This window comes from Haliotis rufescens, unplaced genomic scaffold, assembly GCF_023055435.1.
Source record: "Haliotis rufescens isolate VD_foot unplaced genomic scaffold, xgHalRufe1.0.p SCAF_5, whole genome shotgun sequence".
Taxonomy (NCBI): Eukaryota; Metazoa; Mollusca; class Gastropoda; order Lepetellida; family Haliotidae; genus Haliotis; species Haliotis rufescens.
Genome location: NW_025964223.1, coordinates 18,576,635 through 18,598,929, shown reverse-complemented (window position 1 = coordinate 18,598,929; position 22,295 = coordinate 18,576,635). Strand labels below are relative to the sequence as shown.

At 41.3% G+C, this 22,295-nt stretch overlaps 2 protein-coding genes across 4 annotated transcripts in view; one reads left to right on the top strand and one right to left on the bottom strand.

Annotated features, from left to right (window-relative positions):
• Positions 1-22,295, bottom strand: part of LOC124145185 (serine/threonine-protein kinase 40-like) — a 38,853-nt gene that overhangs the window by 7,971 nt on the left and 8,587 nt on the right. For both annotated transcript variants that reach the window (XM_048384640.1, XM_048384639.1), the window contains 2 exons: positions 2,995-3,080; positions 712-846 (listed from right to left, as the gene is read on the bottom strand). In XM_048384640.1, the coding sequence (XP_048240597.1) occupies positions 712-846; positions 2,995-3,080 (221 nt within the window). The remainder of the gene's footprint in view (positions 1-711; positions 847-2,994; positions 3,081-22,295) is intronic.
• Positions 7,860-21,239, top strand: LOC124145237 (phytanoyl-CoA hydroxylase-interacting protein-like). 2 transcript variants are annotated; one of them, XM_046514968.2, is made up of 5 exons: positions 7,860-7,925; positions 16,387-16,672; positions 17,152-17,219; positions 18,307-18,589; positions 19,586-21,239. In XM_046514968.2, exons 1-5 carry the CDS (start codon positions 7,914-7,916, stop codon positions 20,242-20,244), a joined length of 1,308 nt encoding a protein of 435 aa, XP_046370924.2. In that variant the 5' UTR covers positions 7,860-7,913; the 3' UTR covers positions 20,245-21,239. The 2 variants fall into 2 exon arrangements, with proteins under 2 accessions (XP_046370924.2, XP_046370923.2); XM_046514967.2 differs by lacking the exon at positions 7,860-7,925 and adding an exon at positions 11,598-11,840 and having other exon boundaries at positions 19,586-21,238.

Here is a 22,295-nt window from a genome sequence, read left to right as displayed (position 1 = left end):
TGAGGCAGTACAGTAGACAGGGTGAGGCAGGGGTGAGGCAGGAGTGAAGACAGGCTGAGGCAGTACAGTAGACAGGGTGAGGCAGTACAGTAGACATGGTGAGGCAGGACTGTAGACAGACTGAGACAGTACAGTAGACAGGGTGAGGCAGGAGTGAAAACAGGGTGAGGTAGTACAGTAGACAGGGTGAGGCAGGAGTGAAGACAGGGTGAGGCAGTACAGTAGACAGGATGAGGCAGGAGTGAAGACAGGGTGAGGCAGGAGTGTAGACAGGGTGAGGCAGTACAGTAGACAGGGTGAGGCAGGAGTGTAGACAGGGTGAGGCAGTACAGTAGACAGGGTGAGGCAGGAGTGTAGACAGGGTGAGGCAGTACAGTAGACAGGGTGAGGCAGGAGTGTAGACAGGGTCAGGCAGTACAGTAGACAGGGTGAGGCAGGAGTGAAGACAGGGTGAGGCAGTACAGTAGACAGGGTGAGGCAGGAGTGAAGACAGGGTGAGGCAGTACAGTAGACAGGGTAAGGCAGGAGTGTAGACAGGATGAGGCAGTACAGTAGACAGGATGAGGCAGGAGTGAAGACAGGGTCAGGCAGTACAGTAGACAGGGTGAGGCAGGAGTGTAGACAGGGTGAGGCAGTACAGTAGACAGGGTGAGGCTGGAGTGAAGACAGGGTGAGGCAGTACAGTAGACAGGGTGAGGCTGGAGTGAGTACCTTGAAGAGCCCGTGGTGGTGGACAACGCCATCTTGCTGGTGCAGCAGGGACAACAGCGAGTACTCCGTGTGCATCAACATCTTCCCCTGGCGGTCGTCCTGGCTCTCCTTCTCAGGGTCCTCCATCGTCAGGATCTGGAAAACACAAACTATATCACAAACACAAAAATACAAAAGTGTAAGCACCATCAGCATGACTAAAGCTGAACTAGGCTGTAGGGTTATTGGCAATCCTAACATGTTTGATTTAAGTGTTCAAATGTTAATAGTTCATCAGCTAACCTAAATTGTATGATGCACATCACTTTAACAGATATATATTACCTTACTTACAGTTATCAAATGGCTAAAATTCAAACATGGCACTAATCACAGCATCTATATCGAGACTAGAAATGGGAACAATACAATGGAACATATTCTCCCTTTAAACTGATAGAAAATAAAAGTCTTGTGGTTTTACAGTTCCAAAAAGGTTTGCCTTCAGTGAGTTAGTTGGGTCTTGGGCTGCTTTTAGCAATATTCTAGAAATGACACGGCAGGGGACACCAGAAATGGGCTTCACATTGTAGGCATGTTGGGAATTGAACATGGACCTTCGTCGTGACAAGCGAACGCTTTATGAATAGGTCACCCAACTGCCCTAGAGGATGCATTGTGAGGCATGTTCCTCCTAGTGTTTTTCAACATATTATATGCATCACATTATCATTGTTTGTTGTACAAGGCCATCAGGGACTGAGGAGAGCACTAGCCAACATGCACAAGAACGTTGCCTTAGATGTTTACGGTTACTTTTATCACTGACACAGCACAAGAACGTTGCCTTAGATGTTTACAGTTACTTCTATCGCTGACACAGCAAAAGAACGTTGCCTTAGATAATTACGGTTACTTCTATTGCTGGCACAGCAAAAGAACGTTGCCTTAGATGTTTACAGTTACTTCTATCGCTGACACAGCACAAGAACATTGCCTTAGATGTTTACGGTTACTTCTATCGCTGACACAGCACAAGAAAACATTGCCTTAGATGTTTACAGTTACCTCTATGGCTGACACAGCACAAGAATGTTGCCTTAGATGTTTACACTTACTTCTATCACTGACACAGCACAAGAATGTTGCCTTAGATGTTTACGGTTACTTCTATCGGTGACACAGCACAAGAACGTTGTCTTAGATGTTTACGGTTACTTCTATCGGTGACACAGCACAAGAACGTTGTCTTAGATGTTTACAGTTACTTCTATCACTGACACATCACAAGAACATTGCCTTAGATGTTTACAGTTACTTCTATCGCTGACACAGCACAAGAACGTTGCCTAAGATGTTTACGGTTACTATTATCGCTGACACAGCACAAGAACGTTGCCTTAGATGTTTACGGTTACTTCTATCGGTGACACAGCACAAGAACGTTGTCTTAGATGTTTACGGTTACTTCTATCGGTGACACAGCACAAGAACGTTGTCTTAGATGTTTACAGTTACTTCTATGACTGACACATCACAAGAACATTGCCTTAGATGTTTACAGTTACTTCTATCGCTGACACAGCACAAGAACGTTGCCTAAGATGTTTACGGTTACTATTATCGCTGACACAGCACAAGAACGTTGCCTTAGATGTTTACGGTTACTTCTATCGGTGACACAGCACAAGAACGTTGTCTTAGATGTTTACGGTTACTTCTATCGGTGACACAGCACAAGAACGTTGTCTTAGATGTTTACAGTTACTTCTATCACTGACACATCACAAGAACATTGTCTTAGATGTTTACAGTTACTTCTATCGCTGACACAGCACAAGAACGTTGCCTTAGATGTTTACGGTTACTATTATCGCTGACACAGCACAAGAACATTGCCTTAGATGTTTACAGTTACTTCTATTGCTGACACAGCACAAGAACATTGCCTTAGATGTTTACGGTTACTTCTATTGCTGACACAGCAGAAGAACGTTGCCTTAGATGTTTACGGTTACTTCTATCGGTGACACAGCACAAGAACATTGCCTTAGATGTTTACAGTTACTTCTATCGCTGACACAGCACAAGAACGTTGCCTTAGATGTTTACGGTTACTATTATCGGTGACACAGCAGAAGAACGTTGCCTTAGATGTTAACAGTTACTTCTATCGGTGACACAGCACAAGAACATTGCCTTAGATGTTTACGGTTACTTCTATCGCTGACACAGCACAAGAATGTTGCCTTAGATGTTTATGGTTACTTCTATCGGTGACACAGCACAAGAGCTGACCCTGACCTTGATGGTGTAGAACTCGTCTGTGTCTTCCTTCCTGGCCAGGCATTGGACGATGCTCCGTACGGGTGATGACCCAAGTCGTGGACCTGCAACCAGAAGTTGTGTCACAGTGAGTGAGTGAGTGAGTGAGTGAGTGAGTGAGTGAGTGAGTGAGTGAGTGAGTGAGTGAGTGAGTGAGTGAGTGAGTGAGTGAGTGAGTGAGTGAGTGAGTGAGTGAGTGAGTGAGTGAGTGTTGTTTAATGCCTCTGTGCACATTATTCCAGACCCGAACAGGAAATAATCAAGTCTGGGTACAGTGACAAGCAGCCACCTGATCTCTTATTAAGAGGGCCCTTACTAGAAGCAGGAGAACTGGGTCTTATTTGTCCTGCAATCCTCAGGACATCTGACAAAGTGAGTGAGTATTTCAGTTACATCACATCATTTCGGCTGAGCAGGGGAGGAAAGTGATACTGGTCCTAGACATTTACCAAGTTTGTGACAAACCAATGTTCATATTACCGTATATGACCGCGTATAAGCCGAATTTTGAGGACCAGAAAAAAGATTCTGTAGAAAGGGGTCGGCTTATCCACGGGATACAGATTGTTAAATCTTTATTAGAAATAATAATGACTTTTTCAATATAATTACAACGTTTTTCATCTTATATTTTTGAATATCTGCGAGTACCGGCACATGTCTTGCAGTCCGACTTCGCAGTGTTTTTTGTCTTTCAATTCCTGATTCGGCTTATCTGCGGGTCATATCATTTTCTTTCGTATTTCAATGGTCAAATTAACACCTCGGCTTATCTACGGGGTCGGCTTATCCGCGGTCATATACGGTAGGTGATCAAAGATTCCTGGCACGCTTAAGGGAAGTAACTCTAGACAGCAAATTATTTAGAACGATTCTTTTTGCTCTTTCACTTGGTGTCTATTAGTATTGGGAATTCATTGGCTTGTAATCAATAATTGATTGACGATTCATGATGAATGAGATTAGGAAAATCATACATTACACAGCAATCTTTCAACACATCATTCTTCTAAGAAAGAATAAATTAAATAACTTTTGTTTGTTTGTTGTTTAACGCCACGCTCAGCAATATACCAGCTATATGAAGGCAGTCTGTAAATAATCAAGTCTGGACCAGACAATCCAGTGATTAACATCATGAGCCTTGATCTATGCAATTGGGATCGATGACATGCATCATCATACTAATTAGTACATTAATTACCCAACGCTCTACAACTGGACCAAGAGTGCCATCATATATTATTAGTGCTCGCTTAATGGATCATTTGCACCTCATTAACACGCAGTCAAGTAAACAGTGAACTACGGACGTGTGTTACTGACATCACACCCTCTCCATTCATCTTCTTGAAGAAACCACGCCTGCCATTGTCCATCAAAATGAGTAACCAATCGAGCGACAAAACGTGCTATCACAGACTATACTCTAATAGGATTACCCTCATTGGGTTATTGGAAGCACTGTAAAAAGTAATAATTTACGGCTAACCCTAGCGCTATCCAGACTAACCCTAAGGATCGAAAAGGAATCTTGGATCGGAAAGCCTGTCATTTTCTAAGATCGAAAAAGCGTGTCAGCTCCCTGATATCGAAAAGTGGTGTTGGTTGGAAAAGCGTGTCAGCTCCTTTAGATCGAAAAGGGTGTTGGATCGCCAACACTTGTCAGCTCCCTGAGATGAGAGCGAGTGCATTCAAGTGTGAGCCACAGCAATATCACGGCAGGGGACAGAAATGGGCTTCACACATTGTACCCATGTGGGGAATCGAACCCCGGTCTTCAGCGTGACAAGCGAACGCTTTGACCACTAGGCTACCCGCACCCCCAAATTATATATGACATTGATCTCATTTTTATATCTATCTCAGTAACCACAAACACTTTTGTGAGTTTTTCTGTTGTGACCCTGACTTTTGACCTTTTCATGACATGTACCAAAAGGGCTCCCTAGTTTAATTCTGAAGACGCCCATGGATGAACAAGAAAACAGTGTTATTACTAAACCCTGCCTATAATCGTTGCTGACTTATTTAACCATGTTTACACATTCCACAACTTGTAATCACAAGATAAATGCGTGACAACCACATGACTCTGTTCACTTATGTCCATGGTGTTGATCAAATGATATGTTAGTCTCTGATTGACACATCAATTAAATGTTTCTTTGAAATTAGGTGTCACTGGGTGTAACTACAAGACAATAAGCCTTTGACACACTGAACTCAATGCAGTGGAGATTTCCGTCTTTTAAAGGTGAGGTGAGGTGAAATGGGGTTTAACGTCGCGTCTAAGATTATTGCACTTATATAGCGACGTGCATGTACGTGTGTATGTTTGTGTGGCTGCTTGTACCAGTCCGGACTGATGCCGATTTATAGTGCTAGCTCACTGAGATACCATGCAGCAGTTTAACATGAATACCCAACTCAGACACAGTATACTGACTCCGAGCCGACCAGTCCTTGTTTTAGCCCCTTAATGCCGAGCGCCAGACAGGGAAACAACAAGTACCATCTTTTAACGTCTTTTGGTATGACGCGGCCAGGGATCGAACCCAGGACCCTTTGCTCCCCGGGCTGACGCTCTACCACTAGACCACGGAGGCGGTCCGTCTTTTAAAGAGTTGTTAATAAAACTGTGATGACCGATGAGTTGTGCCGAGATCGTCTTATCAGAGTATATTGATGATGGATGTACAGTAAACTATGCTTATAACGAACTGAGGGATATAACAAAATGTTGTTTTGGTCCCGTCCATTTGCCATATATTTTATCATATAAATTAAGCTGATGGATATAACTAACACGCTCATAACAAAATAACGGATATTGTTTGGTTGGTTTGTTGTTTTACGCTGCACTCAGCAATATTCCAGCTATATGACGGCGGTCTGTACATAATCGAGTCTGGACCAGACAATCCAGTGATTGATATCATGAGCATCGATCCACGCAATTGGGATCAATGACATGCTTCAACCAAGTCAGCGAGCCTGACCACCCGATCACGCTGCCATTCAAAGCATCAATAAACAATTGAGTGAGTATGGTTTTACGCCGCTTTAAGCAATATTCCAGCAATATCACGGCGGGGGACACCAGAAATGGGCTTCACACATTGTACCCATGTCGGGAATCGAACCCGGGTTTTCGGCATGACGAGTGAACGCTTTAACCATTAGGCTACCTGGCCGCCCCCAATAAACAATTGAAGGCAATTGAATTACTCTTAAGTACAAATACATTTGTCCTCAAATTACACCCTCAGTTAGCAATAGTAACACAGTGATTGAAGTGGGCATATTCTGAAAATGTACAGTGCACCCTTTTGTTCTTTATTGAGTAAAATGATGTCACATGACTTGAGAAAAGATGTCTGATAGTCAAAATGCGTATAACCAATGATGGATAAAACGAACAAAAATTAGTGGTCCCTTTGAGTTTGTTATAACCGTAGTTTACTGAACATGTTTGGGACTGGAAAATATAATCGAGACAAAAATAACTTTGTCACATCAGATTTGACACATCGGAGGTTAAATAATGATTAATAAAGGAGTACACAGGGACCAAGCTCTTACTTCGAGACATTTGTAAGTTTGACAGTGAATATGTCAACAATATCCTCACAGAGAGCTTATTTAACAACAAGCCCTGCACATTCTTTTATCAGCCAATCAGGAAAGAGTAGTCCATTTGTGGGCGTGGCCAAATCATAATTATACATAAAATGCAAATTATATATAAAATGCAAATTATTATCCAATCAAATGTCATGGACTCACTTACAATTTATTTATAACATGTTATTCTGCATATCACATACTGCATATCAAATTAAATAGTGATACATGCAAAGTGTCTGAGCTATTGAAAAAAATGCGTTTGACATTTTCAAAATGGCTTTCACGGTGACATGACCATGATATCAAAGTGAGCTTAAAATAGAACTTTTCAGGTTGTACTTTTTTCAAATTTCATTACTGTAGTGTTGGAAAAATCTGCAAATATTTAAAAAAAAGATTTGCACTGAAGCAGTATCATGTACCAGTGTTTCAGTTGTTGCTGTGGCCAGATAAGACAATCAACCACCTCCATATCAACATACCTTAAATTGGCTCTTTCTTAATCAAATGTTACTTTCACTTTCAATTTGCTTTGTGCTGAACTATTTCTAGACTTCTAGGAAATCAACATGCTTACCTGGAAATGACACAATGTCTGCACAGTGTACAATCCTTCATTGATATTACACTGCAGCAATGGATTAAACATTTATCATAATGCATTAGGAGACAGACGGAATAGGAGTCACATTTACTGTGAGCTTAAAGTAGCGCCAAAAGAATAATCAAAAGGTAAAAAAAAATTATTAAAAAATAACTTTTTAATATTTTAGTGGTGGCAATATGAGTCATATGCTTTTTTTTAAGCACTTTTCTGATATTTCATATTTACACTTTTCATTACTGTAGTGTAAGCAAACTCTCTAAACCTTTTTCATAAAATTTTTTGGGCACCAAATTGGACAGACATTGACAGAACTGAGTGTCTGTTTCAGTAGCCTTTATTGTCAGATAATTATCACCTCTATGTCAACAGACATTGATAGCTAGAGTGACGCTTTTGAAGCTGATCAATTTTCTACTTTCTGTTTGAGCTGGGGCTATTAATAAACATCTTGGAAATCAACATATGTTACGAGGAAAAATATCTGCTTACTGAATGATCCAACATTGTTAACACATGACACTTGGATTGGGAACTAGACATTAGGCAATAGGATTTACAACGTATGCCTCTCACTTTTGGGATCTACATCCGATAAACACATACTCCATGTCAATGGCTGCCTAACACTGGTTGTGGGACTTGCTCAGAGTGGAGATTCAGCATGTCGGACAGTGTAAGTACAGTGCTAGTGTTGGAGTGCTAGTGTTGGAGTGCTAGTGTTGGGGCGTTGGAGTGCTTGTGTTGGAGTGCTAGTGTTGGAGTGCTAGTGTTGGAGTGCTAGTGTTGGAGCGTTGGAGTGCTTGTGTTGGAGTGCTAGTGTTGGAGTGCTAGTGTTGGATTGCTAGTGTGCTTGTGTTGGAGTGCTAGTGTTGGAGTGCTAGTGTTGGAGTGCTAGTGTTGGAGCGTTGGAGTGCTTGTGTTGGAGTGCTAGTGTTGGAGTGCTTGTGTTGGAGTGCTAGTGTTGGAGTGCTAGTGTTGGAGTGCTTGTGTTGGAGTGCTAGTGTTGGAGTGCTAGTGTTGGATTGCTAGTGTTGGATTGCTAGTGTTGGAGTGCTAGTGTTAGAGTGCTAGTGTTGGAGTGCAAGTGTAGGAGCGTTGGAGTGCTTGTGTTGGACTGCTAGTGTTGGAGTGCTAGTGTTGGAGTGCTAGTGTTGGAGTGCTAGTGCATATTTCACCTCACCCAAAAAACAACAACAATAGTTGCGGTGTAACAGCAGTGTGTGTACTTGCCTAGTGTAGGTGTTTTAGTCTGCATACCTGTGTTTGTTCACAGATTTTACTGATCAAATGCTGGCATCGTCTATACATGAATTCCACTACAGTTAATGCACTACTGCATGCCTACTGTAGGTTAGACATGTATAAAATATCTCTGTTGTGAGCTCAGTGACAAGTGACACACCTGGATTTGTTTGTTTGTTTTTTAACGCCGTACTCAGCAATATTCCAGCTATATGACGGCAGTCTGTGAAATAATCGAGTCTGGACCAGACAATCCAGTGATTAACATCATGAGCATCGATCAACGCAACTGGGATTGATGACATGTATCAACCAAGTCAGCGAGCCTGACCAACTGATCCCGTTAGTCACCTCTTAAGACAAGCATAGTCGCCTTTTATGGTAAGCATGGGTTGCTGAAGACCTATTCTACCCCGGATCTTCACAGGTCGACACACCACATGAACAGGTGCGAATTAGGAGTTAACTGAAGTATCATTTTAAGCAGACATATTCTAAAACAAATGTCTACTCATTGGCTTAAAAAACCTAATAGAGGGGTTTCCTTGGAAAATTTTGTATACTGATTACCGAAAGAAAACTATAAATACCCAAAGTGATTCATAACATGGGAGTATATAATCAATGGTTAAAAAATTATCTGAAGCCATGCAAATATGATTTGCCCTGAAGAAAATCCAATTCTGTCTCACTGTTGACATTTTTGCATTAATTGGTACGAATCAATAATCAATACTGATCAATAATCAATATTGATCAGCAATCAGTACTACCGTATATGACCGCGTATAAGCCGAATTTTGAGGACCAGAAAAAAGATTCTGTAGAAAGGGGTCGGCTTATCCACGGGATACACTTTCATGATAGTATTTTTCAGATCGTGATCTATCAGAAACATCGCCTGAATGACGGTCCGATAAATTACAACTTCCCGAAAGTTGGGAAGTTGCCACGACTAGAGCCATTATTGTTATAAATTATCAAGAAAGTTATTATTATACACCAATGTTGTCATTATAAAAAAATGTTATGCATGTTACTACTTCCGATAATAAGTTTTCAATTGAATGCTCAAAGTTTATCGTTCTTCATAAACTCCACAATCTTTACATGTCACAATATATGTAATTCACAGCTATAATATATAATCCCCAGATGAAATTGCCAATAGCTATTACGTACGTTTTGCAAAGTTCATAAATTGATAGTGAACAAGTGTCTACCTTTATTGAAAGAGGCAAATAACTGTAACGGCGAGTTTTTCCGTTCGCCATTTGCAAAAACATGTGATCAGCTGTTTCCTGTGACGTCACAAAGTGTGACCACTGTGATTGCTTCCTGTTGTTTAAAAAGCAACACGGTACACAAGGAAATGAGGGAGCACTGATAATAACGGGCCGATTGGTATTGTTATGTTGTTTACACAAACATTTTCAAGTTGTGGGTGCTTAGCGATCGTGTTGGGAGTAGGGGATTAAATTTTTTGTTTTCGAGAGATTAGTTTAATAAACTGGAGAAGCCTGTGAGTAAGTGATGGTCATTCAATGTGTTCATAGTTTATTTAATTCAATTGGATTAACATACAATAGTGGTATAAAGTGGGTTATAAAAGTTGGGATATTTTTACTGACTGACATTCTCCTCCTGAGTTTGAAACAAAAAATGCCATGCTTACGATGCTGAATTCAAACTGCGAGTCTTTGCTCTAGCTGATATATTTTCTCACGGGTTCATAATTCTATATACACCGATTCACAAAATGGCGCCTGTTGTTGATGGCAACATATAACAATCATTATGAGATTAAAAAAACCCAAGAGAAACAGCTTCCCACATCTTATATTTTTTAATATCTGCGAGTACCGGCACATGTCTTGCAGTCCGACTTCGCAGTGTTTTTTGCCTTTCACTTCCTGGTTCGGCTTATCTGTGGGTCATATCATTTTCTTTCGTATTTCAATGGTCAAGTTAACACCTCGGCTTATCTACAGGGTCGGCTTGTCCGCGGTCATATACGGTAATCAATTATCAATGCTGATCAATAATCAATACTGATCGGCAATCAGTACTAATCAATACTGATCAGCAATCAATACTAATCAATAATCAATACTGATCAGCAATCAATACTAATCAATAATCAATACTGATCAGCAATCAATACTAATCAATAATCAATACTGATCACTTACCATGCTTACAATTTATTTAAAAAATGTTTTTATGCATTTAACATACTGCATATCAAATTAAATAGTGATACATGCAAAGTGTCTGAGCTATTGAAAAAAATGACATTTGACATTTTCAAAATGGCTTTCACGGTGACATGACCATGATATCAAAGTAAGCTTAAAATAGAACTTTTCAGGTTTTACTTTTTTTCCAAATTTCATTACTGTAGTGTTGGAAAACTCTGTAAATATTTAAAAAAAAAGAGATTTGCACTGAAGCAGTATCATGTGCCTGTGTTTCAGTTGCTGTGGCCAGATAAGACAATCAACCACCTCCATATCAACACACCTTGATAGCTGGAGTAGCTCTTTCTTAATCAAACGTTACTTTCACTTTCAGTTTGCTTTGTGCTGAACTATTTCTAGACTTCTAGGAAATCAACATGCTTACCTGGAAATGACACAATGTCTGCACAGTGTACAATCCTTCATTGATATTACACTGCAGCAATGGATTAAACATTTATCATAATGCATTAGGAGACAGACGGAATAGGAGTCACATTTACTGTGAGCTTAAAGTAGCGCCAAAAAAATAATCAAAAGGTAAAAAAAATATAAAAAAATAACTTTTTAATATTTTAGTGGTGGCAATATCAGTAATATGCTTTTTTAAGCACTTTTCTGATATTTCATATTTACACTTTTTATTACTGAAGTGTTAGCAAACTCTCTAAACCTTTTAGATCCCGCCCCCCCCCAAAAGATATATAAAAAATTTGACAGACATTGACAGAACTGAGTGTCTGTTTCAGTAGCCCTTATTGCCAGATAATTATCACCTCTATGTCAACAGACATTGATAGCTAGAGTAATGCTTTTGAAGCTGATCAATTTTCTACTTTCTGTTTGAGCTGGAGCTATTAATATACATCTTGGAAATCGACATACGATACGAGGAAAGACAAAAATGGCTGCTTACTGAATGATCCAATGTTGTTAATACATGACACTTGACTTTGGATTGGGAACTAGACATTAGGCAATAGGATTTATAACGTATGTCTCCCACTTTTGGGATCTACATCCGATAAACACATACTCCATGTCAATGGCTGCCTAACACTGGTTGTGGGACTTGCTCAGAGTGGAGATTCAGCATGTCCGACAGTGTAAGTACAGTGCTAGTGTTGGAGTGCTAGAATTGGAGTGCTAGTGTTTGAGTGCTAGTGTTTGAGTGCTAGTGTTGGAGTGCTAGTGTTGGAGTGCTAGAATTGGAGTGCTAGTGTTAGAGTGCTAGTGTTGGAGTGCTAGTGTTGGAGTGCTAGTGTTGGAGTGCTAGTGTTGGAGAGCTAGTGTTGGGGTGCTAGTGTTGGAGTGCTAGTGTTGGAGTGCTAGTGTTGGAGTGCTAGTGTTAGAATGCTAGTGTTGGAGTGCTAGTTTTGGAGTGCTAGTGTTGGAGTGCTAGTGTTGGAGAGCTAGTGTTGGAGTACTGTTGGAGTGCTAGTGTTGGAGTGCTAGTGTTGGAGTGCTAGTGTTAGAGTGCTAGTGTTGAAGGTGGAGTGCTAGTGTTGGAGTGCTAGTGTTGGAGTGCTAGTGTTGTAGTGCTGGTGTTGGAGTGCTAGTGTTGGAGTGCTAATGTTGGAGTTGGAGTGCTAGTGTTGGAGTGCTAGTGTTGGAGTGCTAGTGTTGGAGTGCTAGAATTCGAGTGCTAGTGTTAGAGTGCTAGTGTTGGAGTGCTAGTGTTGGAGTGCTAGTTTTGGAGTGCTAGTGTTGGAGTGCTAGTGTTGGAGTGCTAGTGTTGGAGTGCTAGTGTTTGAGTGCTAGTGTTAGAGTGCTAGTGTTAGAAGGCTCGTGTTGGAGTGCTCGTGTTGGAGTTGGAGTGCTAGTGTTGGAGTGCTAGTGTTGGAGAGCTAGTGTTGGGGTGCTAGTGTTGGAGTGCTAGTGTTGGAGTGCTAGTGTTGGAGTGCTAGTGTTAGAATGCTAGTGTTGGAGTGCTAGTTTTGGAGTGCTAGTGTTGGAGTGCTAGTGTTGGAGAGCTAGTGTTGGAGTACTGTTGGAGTGCTAGTGTTGGAGTGCTAGTGTTGGAGTGCTAGTGTTGTAGTGCTAGTGTTGTAGTGCTGGTGTTGGAGTGCTAGTGTTGGAGTGCTAATGTTGGAGTTGGAGTGCTAGTGTTGGAGTGCTAGTGTTGGAGTGCTAGTGTTGGAGTGCTAGTGTTAGAATGCTAGTGTTGGAGTGCTAGTTTTGGAGTGCTAGTGTTGGAGTGCTAGTGTTGGAGAGCTAGTGTTGGGGTGCTAGTGTTGGAGTGCTAGTGTTGGAGTGCTAGTGTTGGAGTGCTAGTGTTAGAATGCTAGTGTTGGAGTGCTAGTTTTGGAGTGCTAGTGTTGGAGTGCTAGTGTTGGAGAGCTAGTGTTGGAGTACTGTTGGAGTGCTAGTGTTGGAGTGCTAGTGTTGGAGTGCTAGTGTTGGAGTGCTAGTGTTTGAGTGCTAGTGTTAGAGTGCTAGTGTTAGAAGGCTCGTGTTGGAGTGCCAGTGTTAGAGTGATAGTGTTGGAGTGCTAGTGTTGGAGTGCTCGTGTTGGAGTTGGAGTGCTAGTGTTGGAGTGCTAGTGTTGGAGAGCTAGTGTTGGGGTGCTAGTGTTGGAGTGCTAGTGTTGGAGTGCTAGTGTTGGAGTGCTAGTGTTGGAATGCTAGTGTTGTAGTGCTGGTGTTGGAGTGCTAGTGTTGGAGTGCTAATGTTGGAGTTGGAGTGCTAGTGTTGGAGTGCTAGTGTTGGAGTGCTAGTGTTGGAGTGCTAGTGTTAGAATGCTAGTGTTGGAGTGCTAGTTTTGGAGTGCTAGTGTTGGAGTGCTAGTGTTGGAGAGCTAGTGTTGGGGTGCTAGTGTTGGAGTGCTAGTGTTGGAGTGCTAGTGTTGGAGTGCTAGTGTTAGAATGCTAGTGTTGGAGTGCTAGTTTTGGAGTGCTAGTGTTGGAGTGCTAGTGTTGGAGAGCTAGTGTTGGAGTACTGTTGGAGTGCTAGTGTTGGAGTGCTAGTGTTGGAGTGCTAGTGTTTGAGTGCTAGTGTTAGAGTGCTAGTGTTAGAAGGCTCGTGTTGGAGTGCCAGTGTTAGAGTGATAGTGTTGGAGTGCTAGTGTTGGAGTGCTCGTGTTGGAGTTGGAGTGCTAGTGTTGGAGTGCTAGTGTTGGAGAGCTAGTGTTGGGGTGCTAGTGTTGGAGTGCTAGTGTTGGAGTGCTAGTGTTGGAGTGCTAGTGTTGGAATGCTAGTGTTGGAGTGCTAGTGTTGGAGTGCTAGTGTTGGAGTGCTAGTGTTAAAAGTGCTAGTGTTGGAGTTGGAGTGCAAGTGTTGGAGAGCTAGTGTTGAAGTGCTAGTGTTAGAGTGCTAGTGTTGGAGTTGGAGTGCTAGTGTTGGAGAGCTAGTGTTTGGGTGCTAGTGTTGGAGTGCTAGTGTTGGACTGGAATGCTAGTGTTGGAGTGCTAGTGTTGGAGTGCTAGTGTTGGAATGCTAGTGTTGGAGTGCTAGTGTTGGAGTGCTAGTGTTGGAGTGCTAGTGTTGGAGTGCTAGTGTTGGAGTGCTAGAGTGCTAGTGTTGCAGTGCTAGTGTTGGAGTTGGAGGGCTAGTGTTGGAGTGCTAGTGTTGGATTGCTAGTGTTGGAGTGCTAATGTTGGGGTGCTAGTGTTGGAATGCTAGTGTTGGAGTGCTAGTGTTAGAGTGCTAGTGTTTGAGTGCTAGTGTTTGAGTGCTAGTGTTTGAGTGCTAGTGTTAGAGTGCTAGTGTTGGAGTGCTAGTGTTGGAGTGCTACTGTTGGAGTGCTAGTGTTGGAGTGCTAGAGTGCTAGTGTTGCAGTGCTAGTGTTGGAGTGCTAGTGTTGCAGTGCTAGTGTTGGAGTGCTGGTGTTGGAGTTGGAGTGCTAGTGTTGGAGTGCTAGTGTTGGATGTAATGCCTGTATGAACATGATGATTAGTAGTTCACTGTTACCATGGCATGTCAGTGTTAATGTGGGAGGAGAGTGATGCAGGCCGTAGATTATCTGTGTGGTGAAACCCAAGCAAGTGTGGTGCTGATATGTCCGGTTCTGGGATGCAAACCCATTGACCATTGTCTCCTATTCTGATGACAGGATAATTCAAGGTTAAAAGTGGTCCCCTGGTGGATCCTGGTATTTGCTTCAATTTTCTGATTTAAAAAAATGTATTCTTGCTCATAAAAATAAGAGAAACAACATTTCTATAATTTTTGAAAAAAAATTCAAATATAGATGAAAAAAAGAATTTAGAAATACCTGGCATATAGAAAATAGAATATGATAAACAAATGTCCCACATTAGAGATCAAGAGGGATGAAACAAAGCACATCACTACAATTATTTTTGAGTTGCTTTCATACAAATAAGCATAAAATTACAACAGAGTCAAAACTGACTACCCCGTGGTCTAGTGGACACAGCATCTTCCTGGAGAGAGGAAGGTCACGCCACCTCGTACCACATGATGGTACTTCTTGTTACCCTGCCTTGCGCTTGGCATTTAGAGGCAAAAACATGGAATGGTCAGCTTGGAGTCAGTATACTGTGACCAAGTAGGGTATTCATGTTAAAGTGGGACATGGTATCTCAGGGGGCTAGCACTATAAAATCGGCATTGGTCCAGACTAATACAAGCAGCCACACACAGACACACATGCATGCATATCGTTATATAATTGCAATAATCTTTGTCAAATCACAAATCACCTCACCTAAAAAACAACAACAATAGTTGAGGTGGTGCTATATAATTGCAATAATCTTCGTCAAATTACATTTCACATCCCATAAGAAAAACCCAATAGCTGAGGTGTAACAATACTGTGTGTACTTGCCTAGTGTCGGTGTTTTAGCCTGCATACCTGTGGTTCCTCACATCTTTATTTACCGATCAAATTCTGGCATCGTTCCACAAGAGTAAATTCAAACAAGCACTACTGCATGCTTACTGTAAGTTAGACATGTATAAAATATCTCTGTTGTGAGCTTAGTGACAAGTGACACTCTTGGGGCACCACATGAACAGGTGCAAATTAGGAGTTCTTATTCTTAAAAAATGGCTACTCATTGGCATAAAAAAACCTAATAGTGTGGACCCAAGGAAGTAAAAATAAATTGAATAACCAAAGAAAACTATCAATACCCAAATTGAATGATAACTAGGGAGTAAATAACTATCTGGAGCCCTGCAAATATGATTTGCCCAGAGGTAAAATCCACTTCTTTCTCACTGTTTAAATGTTTGCATTAGTTGATATGAATCAATACTGATCAATAATCAATACTGATCAGCAATCAATACTGATCAGCAATCAATACTGATCAATAATCAATACTAATCAATAATCAGTACCAATCAATAATCAATACTAATCAGTAATCAATACTGATCAGCAATCAATACTGATCAGCAATCAATACTAATCAATAATCAGTACTAATCAATTATCAGTACCAATCAATAACCAATACTGATCAGCAATCAATACTAATCAATAATCAGTACCAATCAATAACCAATACTGATCAGCAATCAATACTAATCAATAACCAGTACCAATCAATAATCAATACTGATCAATTATCAGTACATGCACAACAGCAGGGGGCAAGACTGCAAGTGGCAAGTATGCCAAGCAGTAGTGTATGTCAGTAGTGTCAGGCTGACCTGTCAACTGTATTGATTTCTCTTTCAGGATAAATCTTTCACGTTTTCATTGACGACTGAAACACGTACTGTGAATCTGACAGTGTCCTGGAGTGATGACGAAGTTTCACATCTTATTGTGTTCATTGTCAAGCCATACTCTACACTTCATGGCGTGTACCTAGTTGAAGATCTGGCCACAAGGGAACTGACACTTGATCAAATAGATGACGAGAGACCTCATGTGTTGGTGTACGGCCTGACTGTGCCAGATGTCCGACAAACTCTTCGCATGTTTCAAGTTGTGAGCTCTGGCAGAGTTTCCTCATGCACAGGTTGATATGTTTCTGTCTCTCCTAACCATGTCCAAACCAAAACCCACTTCAGGGGTCCATTCCACAAAGCATTTGTTTGTTTGTTGTGTAACCGTACTCAGCAATATTCCAGCTATATGATGGCGGTCTGTAAATAATCGAGTCTGGACCAGACAATCCCGTGATTGACATCATGAGCTTTGATCCACGCAATTGGGATGCGATAACATGCATCAACTACCATGACTACCCAATCCCGTTAGTCGCCTCTTATGACAAGCACAAAGCTATTGTAGCTCTAAGGTGAACGTAACTCCCATACTTTAACATAGACTTACGACTGTCATTGCACTACGATCGCTTTGTGGAACGGGACCCAGTCTAAAATTGCAGGGGCATCCTGAAATTACTTGCAATACTAAATATCAAATTGAATACAACACATGTACATGTAAGATGCATGGAAACCAGAATCCGCATAAAAAAAGGTTTTCTTACAGGATCAGAAGTGTCACTCAGTCTCAGCAAAACTCAAATCCCGCTCGGAAGTGAGTTTTTCCAAAACCTGGTAAGTAGGTTCTCTTACCTCAGAAGGAGGCAATTTCTGTTGCCATGGCTACAGTAAGAGAGTGAATAATGTTTTACACTACAGTCTACAAACTTCCAGCTAGATCATTGGGGAGTGTAGTGAGTGAGTGAGTGGGGTTTTACGCCGCTTTTAGCAATATTCCAGCAATATCACGGCGGGGGACACCAGAAATGGGCTTCACACATTTTACCCATGTCGGGATTCAAACCCGGGTCTTCGGCATGACGAGCGAACGCTTTAACCACTAGGCTACCCGACCGCCCCCATTGGGGCCTGTAAGTAAAATGTACAGTCTCTCACTGCAGATTATATTACAGTATTACCTTTCATTACAGACATGAAATACAAGCATGGAGGAGATGCTCTGATTTATCTAGACCTTCTCAGAGGCTGTTATTAATAGTGGCACCAAATTTACAGCAACAGTCATTAAAATTTCTAAAACTGGATTTACAAGATTACCAATCTACTTTTAATATGAGCAAAACTAATGTTTATGGCTTGTAGAGGTGACTTGTATTTCACTGATAACAGGACCAGTATACTAGAGGAGGCTTGAATGCTTAGTTTTACATTACTGTATCGGTATATTGAATGCAATAATAAAATACATAACTTAAAAAACTCAAGTAAATGTGCCTCGAAAAGGCACTCATTTTGGAATCCTAGATGTATGTTTCTTCATGTAATATGTAATTACCGTATTCGACGTAATAAGCGCCCCGCTCTTATAAGCGCCCATGGCGATAATTGCTCCTATATTGGCTAGTGAACAATTCCAATTAGCACCCCCTCCGATTGATCAATGTACACAAGACTTATTTATTCACTTATAATACGCACTCGTGTGTTATATGCACCCTTAATTATGGGCAATTAAATTCTGAAAAAATATATCTGTCGTATATAAACATTTCAGACTGTCAACATCAACCATGAAATGTATCTTTCAACTCTGTTTTTTCCACCAAAATAATATTCTAATAAGAGCCCCCTATTTCTAATTTTGAGAGCGCCCTGGGCGCTTATTATGTTGAATACGGTAAGTCTTATTCATCTTCAACAGGATGATCTTGAAGTTTCTTCACGATACACACCACCAGCAGACTACAAGTTGCTGCCTGACTGCAGCCTCCCCGATGCCTGTACCACCCTGATATACCTGTACCGGGGGGACACCCAGTACCTGCTTGAGACCCCCATGCCTGCCTCTGGGGTGAAGGTCCCGTTCCCACTACCCCCCAGGCAAACCTATGGTGGAGTTCTCCTGCAGACGACGCGGACGGATCACGACGGACACAAACAGTATCAGTATCAGCGAATGTCTAAAAGTTTGATCCTGAACTCAGGTATTGAATCAACATTATAGGAATCAATGGATTACCTTATCTAATCAGAAAAAAAATTAATTGTCTCTTTCATAGCCCATCCAGATGCTCTTGATTCATAATGAATTATGCATTTTGCAATTATCTAATGTTTTATACCCCTCCAACAAATTGCTTTTTTTTGGTAAATATAAAACATCATTGCCTGAGAATAACCAGTCTCAATTAACAGTCTTTTTGTGAACCCCTTGTCCTTAGCAGTCAAAATATTTATTGTGTCCTCTATGGCACCGACATCCACCCATGACTGGTCTCTAAATAGCTAGTTAAATGAATGGTCCCTACTTGACAAATACCTATCCTTCAATGACAAGTCCCTAATTTACTAGTCCAGAAAGACAGTTCCTAATTTACTAGTCCAGAAGTGAGTGAGTGAGTTTGGTTTAACGCCGCTTTTAACAGTATTCCAGTCATATCACGGCGTGTCAGCTTAATGTGGGAGGAAAGCCCTAAGTGATGCAGGTCTCAGACGTTTACCACTTCGGTGAAACCCACGAGCACGGGTATGGTGCTGACAAACCTAGAAACATAATCGGGGCGAACCTGGATTCGAACCCACAATCATAGGTTTCTGGCGTGCCTAAGGGACGCAACTCTGCACAGCGAATCGCGGCGCCTTAGACGACTGGGCCACCCGTGCCCTTACTAGTCCAGAAAGACAGTTCCTAATTTACTGGTTCTTGAATGACCAGAAACTGATTGACTGGTCCTTAATAAGTAGTCAATGTAAGTGACCAGGCCCCAACTGTTGACCCCTAAATGTCTATTCACTAATGACTAGGGTCTGAAATTAACATAGGTCTTAGGTAGAAAAATTCAGAAGTGACATTTAATTGTTGACTCCACCTTCTCTATAAGCATGAAAAGGTAGATGGCAACACTGTAACAGACACATTTTTGAGGACAAGTGAAAAAGAAGAAGAATTTCTTACCCTGAATAAAATTTATGTTTAACAGTGATGAGTAAGGATGACTTGGAGAGACTGAAGGAAAAGGCCGAGTTATTCGTATCAGATCCATATACACATGAGGTGAAGGTCATGTTCCGAAACAAGCCACGAGAGAAAATGGACGACATCATGGAAAACAAGAATGGATTGATGGAGAAATACATTAAAGACCGCAATGGAGACCCACACTCCCCAATCAACAACAACATTGATGGCCTCTTTTTCAGTGTCTCCCTCGACAGAATGACTGGAAGAATTCCTACTTCCTCTTATTACGGCAACCGGAGACTGGATGTTCCTGTTGAAGGGCTTTTCACGGCAAACACAAATATATATTTCACAGATTTCTACTGCACCTACAAAGCTCATTACGTGACAGTTGTCATGACAATAAAAGAATCGGACACAGACAGATTCTGCGAGGCAACCCTGCTTCAGCTCGACCCCTACGACAACCCGTTCCTGTACCGAGAGGGAGGGACGGTACACACGACTCGGACCCTCCACGTGGAGGTGCTGTACACGGAGGATGTGGACATCACAGCCCTGCAGGATCAGTACGGGCCAGACAGAGTGTGCTTCACCAACACATGGGCTCTTGGGAGTGGAAAGAGTACCAAACATGGCCTGCCTAAGAACAGACGATGTGCCATTTGTAACTTGTGAGCATTGTCACAAAGGGCGATGTTGCCAGAGAAACTACACAAATGTCTTGCCAGTGGTGATATTGTCGCAGCTAAACTTCATGTGAAACATTATTTGAAGTATTGCCACAGTTGATCAACTATTGTGATAGTAGTGCTATGGCTACACTACAACTGACATAACATTGCGACAGTATTGCCATGGTTAAACCACGATTGATATAACATTGTGACAGTATTGCCATGGTTACACCCCAATTGATATAACATTGTGACAGTATTGCCATGGTAACACCACAAATGATATAACATTGTGACAGTATTGCCATGGTTACACTCAAATTGATATACAGGTAACATTGCGACAGTATTGCCATGTTTACACCACAATTGATATAACATTGCGATAGTATTGCCATGGTTAGACCCCAATTGATATAACATTGTGACAGTATTGCCATGGTTACACCCCAATTGCCATAACAATGTGACAATATTGCCATGGATACACCACGATTGATATAACATTGTGACAGTATTGCCATGGTGTGTGATGAGTCATTTTTGAGCCTTGCTATTCTGATCGTGAAGAAATGTTAACATATGAAAGAGTGTACACCTGATTGCTATTACCAGCTTATTTTCAAAACAAATACACACGGTAATCTTAATCTCTGGCACAACAGGAAATACGAGGAAATTGTAGATCATCATGTTTAGCAGGTCTAGTGATGTTTTATTGCTCATTTCACGTTCCATTCACCAAGTTTGTTATCTCCCGTTCTTTCACCTGAAGCGATACAATGCATATACGTACGTACGTACCAATGTTCCTACCAGTACCTACCTACCTACCTACCCACACCCACATTAATATATATATAACAAAAACTTGTACCAAAGAATAGATTATACTCAAGTGCTCACTACACATGAAAATATGGTATTAAGATAGCACTTCCACAGCATATTGCCATATCTGCTGGAGCCCACCTTCATGAGGCAAAAGAGTTAACTGACTTTAAATGTCCAGTTTCCACCCTTGCCGAACTTAGCTGGAATTCTTGGGCTCGATCGTTGCGCCACAAGTGGCTATTACCAATTATGTCCCTTCTAAACCTGTCCTATGGAGCAATCAGATTCCACCTCTCGTATCACTTGCATTTGCTCCACACAAAATGGTGGTGCCCAGTCAGGATGATCTGATTGATAATCAAGATCTATATTGTGATAAAACAGGTCTTACATCGCGTAATGCATAAAATCATGTGAGCACCTTGATTAAAAACATGAAAAGATTTGGAAAATATGTGCTGACAACGAGTTGGCGGTGCACATGCTTTGCAAATCCTGCAATCAGACGAAATCTGCACGACAGTTTATGAACCGGATTTTGATTTCAGTGCGCGATTTTGATTGGGCTATGCATAGACTCGTTAGCCCAGCCAAAATGTAACTCCATAATACCAGCCTAGTTTGGCAAGGGTGGAAACTGGACTTTTAAAGTCAGTTAACTCTCTTGCCTCGGGAAGATGGCTAGAGCCCTGTTCAAGGTCAACATGGCCATACCTCCTATAATACAGGTATTCAATATTGTGAATACAATAACATATCAAAATATGTACTAACTGCTCTTCCTGCTATTTCTGACACTGTTTAAGATTTGATGTCAGTTGTTGTGTCAAGTGTTCATTATGATTACATTCCAGGGTGCACTGCACGCGGCCACATATCCATCACACCATGTTGTATACTGTATTCGACACGTAATAAGCGCCCCGCTCTAATAAGCGCCCAAGACGATATTTTTGCTAATATATTGGCTAGTGAACAATCCCAATTAGCACCCCTTTGGATTGATTAATGTACACAAGACTTATTTATTTGCGTATAATACACACTCGTGCGTAATATGTACCTTCAATTACGGGCAATTAAATTCTGGAAAATTATATCTGTCGTACATAAACATTTCAGGCTGTCATCATAAACCACAAAATTTATATTTCAACTGTGTTTTTTTCACCAAAATATTATTCTAATGAGAGCCCCTCTATTTCTGATTTTGAGAGC

Coding starts and splice junctions, on each gene's coding strand:
- LOC124145237 (XM_046514968.2), top strand. Junction 17,220..18,306: donor GTGAGTTTTTCCAAAACCTG/GTAAGTAGGTTC, acceptor CATCTTCAACAG/GATGATCTTGAAGTTTCTTC. Junction 18,590..19,585: donor AAGTTTGATCCTGAACTCAG/GTATTGAATCAA, acceptor TATGTTTAACAG/TGATGAGTAAGGATGACTTG.